General features: G+C 45.6%; 1 protein-coding gene across 2 annotated transcripts in view; it reads left to right on the forward strand.

Annotated features, from left to right (window-relative positions):
- The window catches only part of stk11ip (serine/threonine kinase 11 interacting protein), a 125,862-nt gene that overhangs the window by 60,540 nt on the left and 50,923 nt on the right, over window positions 1-14,399 (forward strand). The window contains exons 13-17 of one of the 2 annotated variants that reach the window (XM_069935989.1): window positions 333-414; window positions 1,965-2,318; window positions 4,375-4,559; window positions 9,149-9,292; window positions 12,468-12,639. In XM_069935989.1, coding sequence (XP_069792090.1) covers window positions 333-414; window positions 1,965-2,318; window positions 4,375-4,559; window positions 9,149-9,292; window positions 12,468-12,639 — 937 coding nt within the window. The remainder of the gene's footprint in view (window positions 1-332; window positions 415-1,964; window positions 2,319-4,374; window positions 4,560-9,148; window positions 9,293-12,467; window positions 12,640-14,399) is intronic. The other variant, XM_069935990.1, reaches the window with a different exon arrangement.

A 14,399-nucleotide genomic window follows, 5' to 3' on the forward strand; every position in this document is an offset into this window, starting at 1 on the left:
ATAGTTGGGTTTGATGGGCAGTTTTTGCACTGCAGGAGGTCATAGGTGGGTATGGATGGGAGGGGATGGCTCTCTGGATGCTATGGGGTGGAGGGGGAGCTGAGGGAAAGGGATAGATGAGGAGGGGGCTAACAGAATCCAGAGAAGTCGATGTTAATGCTCTCTGGTTGGAGAGTGCTCAGGCACCCAATTTGCAAGTGGCCTTAGTTTGGCAGTGCGTGAAGATGTGTCGGTGCGGGAATGGGACGTGGAATTGAAATGGTTGGACACTGAAGCAAGTGATAAAATGTAGGACTGATTTATTTTTCCTGTATCAATCCATGGCATCACAGAGCAGGGTCAAAGTGCGAACTGCCAGTATCTCTGAGCCAAGCGACAGCGATCTGGACGTTGGGAAGAAAGCGGCTCCGCCTCGTGAGTAGTTGCTGCTTTGTCTCGTCTTCCATGCTGGGTTGGAACGCTCGTCCAGGGGGCGATGTCCTAAGGGAGCGGGGTTGTTGAGCTTCATCAGCAGACTGGGCCCTGGGCACCAATACACAGGGCCGCTTGAATACAGTCTGATTGAATTCCAGGCACACGCCCTTCCTCTGAGGCGGTTTCCTTCATGTAGACTGTAATTGATCTCAACGTCTAACCTGTCAATCTCCCTCAGAATCTCAACGTTCCCAGAGATAAGGTTAATGTGAAGGGAAGCTGTTGCCGTTAGCAGATGGTTTGAGGTCTAGATATGGAGTCGTAGTGTGGAATTTACCATCCTCTTCAGTTTAGCATTTTCCCTGATGTGCAGCAGGGTGAGTGGACAAACCTGTGCTGTAAATTTAATGAATACTCACCAGGTAGGGGAATCTATAACCAGAGGGCATAGATTGAAATGAGGAGGGAAATTTGAGGGGTACCTAAGGCACAGCTTTTTCCAAGCAGGTGGTGGACATCTGGAATGAACTGACAGAGGAAGTGGTAGATTTTTTATTTTTTTCTTTTATTGACAACACTTTAGAAGATGATTCACAAGATGTAGGAGGAGAAGTAGGCCAATCGGCCCATCGAGTCTGCTCCACCAATTTCATCCAAATTTAACCTCCAACCCCTGTGCGTTTTTGAAGGGTGGGAGGAAACCGGAGTCCTCAAAGGAAACCCATGCAGACATGGGGAGAGCATACAAACTCCTTACAGACAGTGCCAGATTCAAACCCAGGTCGCTGGAGCTGTAATAGCATTGTGCTAACCACTACCTTTTTGTTACCAAAGAGTCACCTTGAGCATTGACTGGGCCCCCTGACAATAGGAGAAGCACAAGGTTAGCACAGTTGGATGGAGCAAAGTCCTTAGCCAGTGTATCTACTTATTGTAAGTAATGTTGTTGTATAGGGAATGGGTGCAGAATTGGGGGAAAATGGTTGACAGATGGCAAATGGTTGGCTTTTCTCTTTGGAGCACAAAGGATAAGATTCTAGTGTGGACAGCCAGCACCTTTTTCCTGGGTGACAATAGCAAATACCAAAGGACATGTATTTAAGATGAACATAGTAAAGTTTAGGGAAGACGTCAGAGGTAAGTTTTTATTCTACTTAAAGTTGGGTGCCTGGAATGTGGTGCTGTGAGTTTGACGGAGGCTGGTACAATAGGGACATTCAAAGGCACACGGATGTAAGAAAAACAGGGGTTATAGGTGCGAAGGAGGGAAGGCTAGGATTGTTATGGAGTAGGTTTACATTGGTTGGCACAATATCATGGGCTGAAGGGTGTGCACTGTTATACATGTTATATTCTCTTCTCCCTCCTCCCTTCCCCCTCCCACCCCCATTTGTATTGTATTATCTCTTCCCTTACTGCGGAATAGGTGTATCAAACACATCAATTCCCCTTCTGGTTGGGGATGGGGAGGGTGAGAGGCATTCGGTGGGGAAGCGAGTTTGCCCTGTCCTCTCCTGTCCCTTTGTCACGTGTGTGCCTCCCCTCCGCAGAGATGGTCCTGCAGCATCAGGAAGACCTGAAGAGAATGGACGAGCTGCGGGGGCTGATCGGCGATGACTGGCTGCGTTACCAACATTACCTTAACAGCCCAAAGAAGAAAGCGGGCCAAGAGTCAGCCACTACTGAAGGCCCTGCCAAGGACAAAGCCCACTGCGTCTTTCCGGGCAGCGACAGCCTGGAGGATGGCTCCGGAGATTCAGGCAACCCCAGCAGGACAGAGGAGGCAACCCTCACTACCCCTCTCCAGGATGGAAGTGGGGAGGACTACCTCATGCTTGAGGATGGGACATGTGCCAATGAGTCCGTGACGATAGTGGAAAAGAGGGATGAGGAACCTGTGAGAGGTAAGGATGCTGTATCAAACCATCAGTCTCCTAAACTTCAGACTCAGAGACTTGTTTAGGACTCTTACTTTGTACATTATTTATTATTGAATATTTATTTTCTGTATTACAATTTACACTACCTTGCTTGCATTTCTCTCTTTTCTACACATCGTTTCTTGAGGACAGTTTTTTTTTGCACTACAGATAAGTAGAAATTCTGCCTGGCCCACGGGAAAAAGAACCTCAGGCGTTGTACGTGATGTTATGTATGTCCTCTGACAATAAATCGGAACGTTGAATTTTGCTATATCCTCATGTATCTAAGCATATCAGTTAGGAGCAGGAGTAGGCCATTATCACACTCCTGAATGAACCTTGCACTAGTGAAAACACGATACTGGAGAAACTCAGCAGGTCAAACGCTGCCCTTATCTAGCAAAGGTAAAGATACAGAACCAACGTTTTGGGCTTGAGCCCTTCATCAAGGTGTGGGGGAACAGGAGAGAGGTCCGAACAAAAAAAAAAAACCTCTCTCCTGTTCCCCTACACCTTGTTGAAGGACTCAAGCATGAAACATTGATGATGTATCTTTACCTTTGCTAGATAAGGGCAGCGTTTGACCTGCTGAGTTTCTCCAGCATTTGTGTTTTTTCACTTTACCACAGTGTCAACAGAATCCTGTGTTTTACCCCTTGCACTAGAAAAATGTTGTCTTTGCTCTTTTCTAACTGATCTCTCTCTCTCTCTCTCTCTGTGACCCTTTGCAGTGTATTGCTGTACAATGTATGGTTTGACTAGCTTGACTGCTTGCCAAAATAAACGTTCTCACTGCATCTTATAAATGTGAACGAGAATTTGTAACCTCACCTCCAAGTTCCAGTTTATCCTCTTCCTTAAATTGTTCACCACCCCTCCCCCTGTGCTTATCCATCTATCTCTACTTCATAAACATTTCAGACTTTGCTTTCCCAGACCTTTCAGGAAGGGCCTTGCAATGACTCCCGACCCTCTAAACAAGAACTTGCCTCTCAATTCTTTAAACAGTGACTCTCTTAGTTCTAGATTCTAGCTGGACTGTGTAAAATCAAACTCTGTGACTGTAAACTTGAGCCTGCACATCATCCTTGTCAAAACCCATCAGGATCTTGTCTCTGAGCTTCTTACAACACACATTAGTGGTCTTCCTTAAATAAGGAGATCAGTACTCCAGATATGATCTTGCCAATGCCTATGTAACTGATCTAGGTTTTGCATTTATTTGTCACAATCTGGCATGGTGAGAAGGGTTCCCTGCAAGCAGACTGACAGGTTATCTCTAGCATTCATCAGGCTGTGTAAAGAGCACAAATTGAAGAGCCAAGCACTGTTATGAGGTTCATTCATGAACCTGATGGCTGTGGGGATGAATCTGTCTTTAATCTGAGGATGCACCTTTTACGCTCTTGAGCCTTCTCCTCAATGGGAGGAGAGGGAAGAGTGAGTGGCCGGGTGGGATGAGTCTTTTAATTTGTTGATTTTCCAAATTGATGGAGGGAAGGGGTGTGTGTGTGTATGTGTGAGAGATGGCATAATCCACAAAGATTGTTGGGATTTTCTTTTCCCTTAGAGACAACATTCACCAGGGCTGTTGTGCAAATAGGACTCAGAGTTATTGAAGACCCTTTCCATGTATCTCTAACCTGCTACTATCCAGAAGGAGGTACAGGGGCATCAAAATCAGGCTAGCCAGGCTGAGAAATAACTTCTTTCTGCCAGCTATGAGACTGATAAACAATATCTTGTAATCGAGTAAATCATCCCAAAATATTTATGACATTTATTTTGTATAATTTCTTTGTGCATTAAGTGGGTACATGGAGAGCGTGATCTGTTTCATCTGCTTGGATAGTACAGTTAGTTGATAATGAACTTGAGCCACATTCACAACCCTTTGTGGTTTCTTGTAGTCTTGGGCAGAGCAGTTCCCATCCCATACAGTGATGCACCATGGTGGTGCACCTGTGCAAGCTGCAGATTAGGGTAGGAGGTGTGCAAGGTGCTGTTGAATGCCATTGAAATGCTGTGTGTTCTGCAGATGTGTGTCAACCTTTCATTGTGGGCCGTGTGGTGGAAGAGGAGCCCGACTTGGAAAACAACTGGATCTTCCTGCGGGTGACAGAGGACGCGCTGCTGGAGGTGGATCTGATGAACGCAGACATCCTGGAGCGACTGGAGCTCAGCACCCTGACTGCCATCCGCACTGCTGAGCAGCTCTGGGAGGTAAGTGGCAAAGTCTCCCCAAAGACCAGGATGCCATCAGGATCTTACTGTGTGAAGGGAGGACCTGCTTGGAGCTCACCCTCCCTTCTGTCCCTCTATCTTTTTGACTATTTGCAGGCAAATGGAAGTAGCCCAGAATACCACTTGGATGAGCATAGCCGAGTTGGGCAGAGTGTTAAAGTAGACCTGAGGTTGTTTGATAAACACGAATACAGCTGTAAAAAGTTTTTAAATTCAATTTACAAAGTGTGAGAACTCCATTACAGCAAGAAGCACCCAAAAAAAGTCTGCCTCGTGGCTCACAGTTTGCATATTTATACAGACATCTTTCTAGTTTTCCAGAACAGACTTTTCCATATGAGTACGTTTCTTAGAATTTTCTTGGGATTCATGAACAAGGTTCATGCCCCTTACCCAATATCGTGTTATATGGCGAGCTCTCCACTGGCCACTGTGACAGAGGTGCACCAAAAAAGAGGTACAAGGACTGCCTAAAGAAATCTCTTGGTGCCTGCCACATTGACCACCGCCAGTGGGCTGATATCGCCTCAAACCGTGCATCTTGGCGCCTCACAATTCGGCGGGCAGCAACCTCCTTTGAAGAAGACCGCAGAGCCCACCTCATTGACAAAAGACAAAGGAGGAAAAACCAAACACCCAACCCCAACCAACCAATTTTCCCCTGCAACCGCTGCATCCGTGTCTGCCTGTCCCGCATCGGACTTGTCAGCCTCAATCGAGCCTGCAGCTGACGTGGACTTTTACCCCCTCCATAAATCTTCGTCCGCGAAGCCAAGCCAAAGAAAAGAATAGTCTCTTATTGTCTTTGCCAAATAAGGAGTTCATAATCACACCCAGCCTTGTTGAGTTATCAACAAGAAAGTGAAATGCGGTAAGTCTCCCAGCTGACCTTTTAAAACTCACTTTCTCAGAAGGGCCTGATCCATGTAGTATTCCTCCACGTGCTTTTAGAAACTATCGTCTGAATTTTCTTCCACCACAGTGACAGGCAACGCAATCCAAATTGGAACTCGTAACTAAAGCAGTCACCTGTGTTTTTTTTCTAGTTACAAAAGGGCAGTCACTTAAAACCAAGGAGGATAGAAACTTTCCAAAGGATGTTTGTACCTTTAGAATTCAGAGATTAGAAGTATTTAAATCTGGTAACAAAGAGGAGACCAGACCTGGGGGAGGTCAGCCATGGTCATATTGAATATCTAGGCAAATTTAAGAGCCGAATAGCCAATCCTGCTCTGATCTTGCCTTTGTGCTTTGTTGTTTCAGGATGTTCCTTTTTCTTCCCCAGTTCCTGGGTGTCAGAGGTTCTCTCCTCACCCAGTCTTGGAATGAGGAAGATGGGGGTGAGGTGAAACAGGAAAGTCTGCAGATACTGTGATAGTAGTTAAAACACAGAAATGCTGGAGGAACTCAGCAGGTCACACACCATCCTTAGCATGTAAAGATGGATAACCAATGTTTTGGGTCTGACCCCTTCACCGAGGTAGAAATGTTTGTAATATATCTTTACTTCCTCTGGATGTTGCGAGACCTGGTGGGTTTTTGTGTTTTTATTGCAATCAGCAGATTTTCACTTTTCTATTTCCAGTGTTGATTCGTCAACCCAAAATACTTTCAGGTCTTCAGTTTTTAACAGAGATGATACCAGAAGGTTTGAGCACTGGAAGTGGCTTCTTGCCTGTTCGCCTTTCAGTAAGGTCATGACTGAACCTGTAAATGTCTATCAGTGGAGAGGTGTTATCCCTGGTCTTGTGAACCCTTACTTTAGCCTTTCTTGTAGTCTTTCTCAGATGTCCTCTGAGGATCCAGATCCACGTGATCCTCTTGGATCCTGATGGCATAGGGTCTCTTGTTAATTACCACAGTCTGCACAGGGGCTGGTCTTTTCTCTCTCTCTGGGTTCTCTCACTGCGCGTTGCTGCAACACCACGAGTTCAGGCAAAACATTTCCCACTCCTAGAGCACAGTGGTTTGGTGAAAGAGCTTTGGGACTTGTCTACTTGTCTCACAATATCGTTTGGCTTTTGCCACATAGTGAGTCTTAAAGGAACGCACACAAGTTCAAGTCTATCATCACGTACAAGCAGTTCAGCTTGTCAATCCATGCATAGGACAGCAGTTAACAATGCAGTGTTAGAGTGAAATCAGATGGAACGGGGCAAAGGCCACGTTATTTTACCAGTGTTGAGTTTGATCATGACAGGAAAGAAACTCTCATTGAATCAGAGTCCAAATTTATTGGGGGTCAAATTTGTTGTTCTGCACCAGCATTATATTGTGCCTTTTAGGTACAAAAATTGTTATAAATGACATTTTCGTAAATACACTATTTTAAAAAAAAATAAATTGGTATTAAAGAAGATAAAAAGTGAGGTAGTGTCTGTGGTTCATTGTCCATTCTGAAATCTGGTGGTGTGATATTTCACCTTCTTCCAGGCAGGAGGAGGAACAACACAAGAAATAGGAGCAGGAGTCGGCCTTCCAGCCCATTGAGCCTGCTCCGGCATTCTATAAGGTCGTAGCTGATCTGGCTGAGGACTCGGCTCCACCTCCCCACCTGTTCCCCACAAACCCTTGATTCTTTAACTGTTTAAAAAAACCTATCTGTCTGTGTCTTGAGTACCCTTATTTAGGTCTGCCTCCACTGCTTCATTGGGCACAGAATGCCAGAGAGTAGAGTGTGACGAGTTTTGGAAGTCTGGTAACTCAGCCTCTGAGAGGTGAGTGCTGCATCCGGTGTGTCTCAAGCTCCTATCGTAGACCCAGCTCTGAATACCCGAGGCAGCACCCACTCCTCCCAAGTCACAGGCAAATGCGATCTACTCCCTTGTGTTCATCGGAGTGTGCGGGACCCCAAATACCACCTGTTTTACTTCTGCTACAGCACACTAGGAAGGAAGGGAGCACTTCTCTCACCCACCTTCCCCCTTTGTGTGTCTAAGTGCAGTAACGTACCACGTAGAAAGCGAGTCCTGCTGTGCTTTCATTGACCCTGCACTGGGAGTGTTTTGCAAACCTTGCTAAAACAATGGTGTTAGTATGGTGACGTGGGGCTTGGGTAAGTGAGGCATGGAGTGCAAAGGTGTTGTGTCCTTGATTTTTCTCTCCTCGCCAACCATCGACTCGATAGTGAATAGCACGAATTAGCTGATGGGGAACCTATCCATAAAATTTGTGGTAGGTTGTGGCACGGAGCAAGGCACTCTAGGTAATGCTTCCACCTCTTCCCTTAAACTTGTAAATGATTCCTTTTATCCCCAGAGGCTTGACCTAAACATAGATTCAGTCTTGGGGAAACTTGGAGGCTTCCAATTGGCAGTCTAATATTTCTGCCGTTCTAGCTAGAGACCAGAAGATATTGAGGACCATAAAGCCTAATTTGTTTCAAATAAAACAAGGGAATGCTGGAAAACTTCAACAGGCCAAGCAGCATCTGGGAAAAAGGAACAGAGTTGACGTATCCAACGCAACACTCTTTGTCGGATGAGAAAGAATCAAGTTTAAAGTTGTAGAGAAGATCAAAATCAGAATTGTCATGAACATGTGTCACAAAATTAATTGTTTTGTGACAGCATTTATAGTGCAAAATTGCTAAAAATTACATTTTTTTAAAATAAATGGTGCCAAAAGAAGCAAAAGTGGATCATTATTCATTCAGAAATCTGATGGTGGAGGGAAAGAAGCTGTTTTTGTACTGCTGGGTGTTCGTCTTCAGGATCATGTACCTCCTTCCTGATGGTAGAGGGCATGGCCTGTGTGGTGAGGGTCCTTGAGGATAGAGGCTAGTTTCTTGAGACACCACCTCTTGTTTATGGCTAGTTTCTTGAGACACCACCTCTTGTTTATGTCCTTAATGGAATGAAGACTAATGCCCATGAACTCGCTGGCCGGGTTCACAAATCTACATGACCTATTCCTGTCCTGTGCATTGACATCTCCATACCAGAGTGTGATGCAACCATTCAGAAGGTTCTCCGTGGTAAAAATATGTAGGAATTTGCAGTGTTTGGTGACATACCAAATCTATTCAAATTCCTACCGAAGGTGTAGAGAGAGATGGATGAGACATCTGTGGTAGGGTGAAACCAGGGTTGCTGTGGGGATAAGTCGTACAGGTCCTTTAGATGGATGAGTTAATGAGGGTTTTGGAGAGCATTAAATTGTAATAAAGGTGTAAGCTTTGAGAAATTCAGGTGCGTTGGACATGCTGAACTGGTCAGGTCATGCAAAAGGGGAAAGAGGTAGATGATCATGCAGATTGGCTCCCACTGAGCCTGACAGAGCAAGCCAGTTTCCTGAAGTTGTCGAGTTCTACTAACTTCTGTAGGGTCATCCAGTAGAGAGGAGCTCTGGCTGATCTTCACATCCAAACTACCATTACTCCGCCGTCATCCTTGCCCAGTACCACATGTCTCCAGGCTGAGCCAGAGCAATTTGAGGTGGTCCTTTTGGAGGGGCTAGAATGATAAGCCATTTGGTGTCTCCCACCCAGCAGTCTGCTTTTACGAGGTGCGTTCTGTGTTCTTTCCAGCCAGCTGAGGTGCCCTGTAACGCAGTCTTCTCTGTTTCAGGAAAATAATTCTGAGTGTTGCCTTTCTCGGCAGAGCAGAGGTCAGCTTCTCCCCACAGTGGAGTGCTGCTTCAGTTACATCCGCAGGGATAAGCGCAAGAGGAAATATGTAATCGTGGACACAAACCCCAAGGAGGCGTCACAGGTGAGTGTCAGTGAACAGGGATGGTCCTTATCAAATGCTTAAAACATGTAGTTGTGAATGAATGTGAGGTTATTGACAGTAAAAACACAAGGCTGGAGAAACTCAGCAGGTCCAACAGAGTCCTTTATATAACAAAGGCAAAGATACAAAACTGACGTTTTGGGCTTGATCCCTTCATCAAGGTATGTCATACACGTTTTCAATATACAGATGCGCTGAAATTCCTACACTGCAGCCACAATAATAGAAATTAAATTACTACAATATGCCAAAATAAATATCAGAGGATAGATAAATATTCACAGCTGTGATTAGTGCAAGAATCTTTTTTTTAAATTTCAACATGCAGCATGGTAACAGCCCCTTTTGGCCCGAGGCCGAACCGCCCAATTAACCTACATCCCACGATCATTTTGAACGGTGGGAAGAAACCGGAGCCCCCCGGAGGAAACAGATACGGGAAGAACGTACAAACTCCTTACAGCCAGCCAGGATTCGAGCCCCGGTCCAGATTGTTGGCACTGTTAGACAGCGTTGCGCTAACTGTGGCACCCCAAAACAAAAAAAGTGTTGTTTCAGTAATGTAGACAAGTATTTTGGTGGTCCCGCAGTTTAGGGTCAGTTTGGGGCGGTTCAAGAGCCTGATGGCTGTTGGATGAAAACAGTTCTTTAACTCAGAGATGCCAGACTTCAGGCCTCTGAATCTTTTGCACTAAGGGAGCAAAGGGATAAGAAATGGTTACGCAAATTCAGTTCTTATGATGCAGCAGTAAAACTCGGCTAATCCGGCTCTTTTATGACTTTGGAGCCAGACTGGCTGGGCATTTGGATGTTCTTAAGGCTCCAACATGGTTTAATTTTTTTTTAAATTTACACAGTAGCATTTCAGCAAGTTTCAAAGCAGTGTGACCATCAGAGTGAGGAGAGTGAAGGAACCAAGCGCCAACAAGGGGGCTGGGGAGGGCGGGGACATGCCCAGTGAAAGGTGGGCGAGGGCAGAAACAGGCCTCCAGTATGGGGTCGTGTGCCCAGCAGCACCTAACAGTCTGAATACACCTGATCCTGAAAGCTAAGCAGACTTGGGACTGGTGGGCAGGGTGAGGGGAATCTGCTGAGGGACACCAGGTGCTGTAGGTTTCTGAGAGGGCGCTGGACAAAGTGGCGACTCTTTGTCTGCCTTACGGTAGACAAAAGTTGAATTTCATGTAGGTTACATTCTAAATGTAGTATTATGTGACAATAATGGAACCTTTACCTTTTATTGCCCATCACAAGAGTCGCATCTATCTGGCCCAGTTCAGATTCAAGATTCCTTTATTGTTATGTAATAAAATAGGTGTAATATTACATGAAACCTGCTTTCTCCTGCCATAAGGCAGACTCAATTCACCATTTAACAGAAATTGCCTGAAGCGCCTCTTACAGTTAGACAAAGAGAGTGTCTCCCACCCCACCCCCGAGTCACTTTTCATGGATTCGCTTTCACCCTCCCGCAGCCACACAAACTCCAGATCCCAACCTCTGAAACGATCTAGAAGCTTTCAGTGTCTGACCTTCTCACATCCCAGTTCCTATACCTGGTCCGCCGCTATGGTCACCGTCCCGTGGGTCACCTCTTCTCCTCAAGCAGGGGATGGTCTCACAGTTTTTTTTGGTGCCCTGCGCCAGCCCTCTGTTTCTCTGGACTCTGCAACCCCTTGAGGCTGTTGCTGAACGCAGGTTAAAGGGCTCTTCAGTTCAAGTTTTCACATGGTTTGTTAGTGGGCAGAAGCTGCTTTGGGTCTGCAATATAAAAAGGAAAGCCAGGTTTTTGCAAGTAAATTTGGGAAACTTCTTCAAAGGGTGCTAGAAGTTTGAGGCACCTGTCATCTAGTTGCTTTTATGAAGGATGGATTTTTGCTAATTAAAGGGGATGGTGAAACAACAGGCTTGTGTGGAACTTTGTGGAAACCATCGAAGGTTGGACCAGTTGTGAGTGGTACTTCCCTATCTTTCTGGAAGGGGGATAGATCCTCCTCTCACAGTTCCTTTCACCACCTCGCCCTACTCTAACAGGCTTTTACAGCCAGGTGTGGGGGGAAAAAAACATTTATTTTGCTCCTGGTGGGTCTCCAGAGATGTGATGGTGACCCACCATTCTGCTTTAGGGAGAGCTCAGTGAAGGATAAGTGATGACCCAGGACTTGGGCAGTTTCTGTGAAATGTGCAGTTTTTAAATAAGTTATAAATGCACTACCAAACTTTGACAGGTGAACCCAAAGTGTTAGGGTCCTTAAATTTGTTACACTTAATAAAGCTAGAATCCATAAGAGTGCCCTTGAAACTAAAATCTCTCCAGTTCGTGAAGGGGAGGAATTCTTTCACTCTCACCTGGTCTGCTCTTGCGTGCAATTCCAGCCCACTGCTGGGGAGTTGCTTCTGAACTGGGCCAGGTAGACGTACCTCCTCGGAATGAGCAGTAAATAATGGGTTGGCGGTGACGCCCACAACTCCTCACCAGTGACCTGCGCCCCCAGTTCCTCCACTCTCTTCATGGTCGTGCTGCTTTGAAACTTGCTGAAATTTTACTGCGCAAAATCTTTTTAATGCTGACTGGATGCATCACAGCCTGGTCTGGGAATTCAACTGACCAGGAATACTGAAGGCCGCATGAGGTATCAAACGCAGCCAGGTCCATCACAGGCTCTGACCTCCCATCCACTCCAGAAGTCTACGTGAGGCACTGCCTCAAAAAGGCAGCCAACATCATAAAGGACCCCCCATCACCCTGGTCACAACCTCTTCTCGCTGCTCCCTTCGGGCAGAAGATACAGAAGCCTGAAGAGCAGCAAAGGTCCAAGGACAGTTTCTTTCCAACAGCTATCAGGCTTTGTAACTTCCCCATACTACCTTAACCGTAAGCTACTCCTGGACTACCAACAGATCTGTCTGTACTATTCAAATGCCTTTTTTTTCTTCCAGTAAATGTAACTGAATATTTATTTGTCTCTTTCCATGCTGGGGTAATTTCTACTATTGTAATTGGTGTATCTTGAGTGTTTGGCTGCAACAAATAAGGATTTTGGTGTATTGTATTCCTGAATCTAAAAATGAACCTGTTATTGGAGTGAGGTCCGAGGTCACCTGGCTTCTGTTCCCCACACACTAACCTCTTTTGCACTCCTTGCCATTTCAGATCCTGGTGAAGATCCTGACTGAAGTGTTGGAGGCCAAGCAACAGGCTGTGCAGGAGCCTTTCCCCAAGCTCCAGTGTTTAAAGTGCCGGCATATGTTTGAGGATCTCAAGCCAAGGCAGGCCTCAGCAAGTCTGGCCATCAGGCAAGAGGGTGTCCTGGACCACCCTGAGAGTGAGTGAACCTTCACTGACCCACATTGGATTCATCTACTCCCTTCTTCCCACCCCTTTCCCCCCCCCCCACCCCCGTTCCAAGTGGTCTCCCTTTAGACCACCATTCTTACTTTCTCAGATTCGCTCATCTTCCCCTTTTTCTTGTCTCTTTCTCTCTTTGTCTAGCCCCTGGCTCCACCCCCACGTTTCACCTCCACCTGTTTCACCACCCACAATGGGCCCGTGACCCATCAATCGCACCTTGGCCTTTAGACACTGGCTTCTCTTCCACATTTAGCCCATTGGACCCCAGCTATTTTTAACCTTTCATAATATATACAATACTCCGGACTGGGTACGTGGGTAATCTACAGTACAAACTCCAGTACTAACCAGGCGGTGGTTGGGTAGAAACCAGTCCCGGAAATCCAGGACATGGAGCGTGTGTGTGGAGTCCAAAGGGTTAACTCTTCCTGATAAAGGGCTCAGGCTCAGCATTGACCATTACTTTTCTCCCACTGGTGCTTGACCTGCTTCCTTCCTGTAGCTCCCCACCCCCTTCCCTCCCTCCCTTCAGGTCAGGAACTTCTTCCTCAGCCCTCTGTCCCTTCCCCAGCATCACTCTGCTCCCCTTTGTCCCTCCCCCTCCTACCTGATTTCACCTATAGCCTGTAAACCTGTGCTCTTCCCCTCACTCTCCTGTTCGGGAATTTTCCCGATCTTTGGCATTCATGGTGAAGGTGAGCAAATTGCGTTCAGCTTCAGATTCTAGCATCGGCCACCTCTGCTGTGTCTCCAGCTAAGTGCTACAGTAGGACCAACGACTCAGCAGGAACACTCCTTTACTCAGTGACGGGTGACTATTGGAACAACTCCAGAGACTCTGGCTTAATCCTGACCTTGGGATGCTGTCTGTGTGGAGTTTACCTGTTCCCCTTGTGATTGCCCCACTGCTCTTGTTTACTCCCACATCCCAAAAACTTGTGGGTGGGTTGATTAATTGGCTGCCACAAGTTGTAGAAGGGGTATAATCTAGGAGAGTCGATGAGAATGGAGTGGGGACTTGGACTGATTTCGGTGCTGCGTGTCTCAAGCTTTTAGAAGATATTTTCTTGGCTGTTGGGTGGGTATTTTTTTAAAAACTTTATTTAAAACTTTTAAAAACAACATAAAATCAATAACAATTTTTTTTATACAATATAGTAAAGCCCCCCTCCCTCCCCCCGCCCCAGCCAGCCCCCTCAAGGGGAGCCAAAAAAACCCATAAAAGATATACAATATTTTAAGATATTTCCAAACCCATATATTCTAAATAAGATTACCACATTTTAACAAAAAAAGTAATTATCGTGTAAATTATATATTATTTTCTCCATATAAATACAAGATCTCAATTCATTCTGCCAACGAGCTATATTAATCTCTACATTGTCTTTCCAAGTAATTGCTACACATTTTCATGCCACAGATAACGCCAAACATACAAATGCTATTTGAATCTTATCCAACCCCAAACCAGTCAAAGAAACCATATAAACCCAACAAGAAAATCTCTGGATCTAATGGTAATTTAATTTTAAATAATTTCTCCAAAACCAGCTTAACTTCTTCCCAAAATGGTTGTACCCTATCACAGGACCAAACTACCTGCAAAAAAGTTCCAGTACTTAACCCACATCTAAAACTAAAGATCCGAATGACTAAATCCTTATTTTTTCAATTTCTCAGGAGTCCAATATAACTGATGCAAAAACAATTAGAATTAACCAAACCATATCT

Source organism: Narcine bancroftii, chromosome 4, assembly GCF_036971445.1.
Source record: "Narcine bancroftii isolate sNarBan1 chromosome 4, sNarBan1.hap1, whole genome shotgun sequence".
NCBI lineage: Eukaryota > Metazoa > Chordata > Chondrichthyes > Torpediniformes > Narcinidae > Narcine > Narcine bancroftii.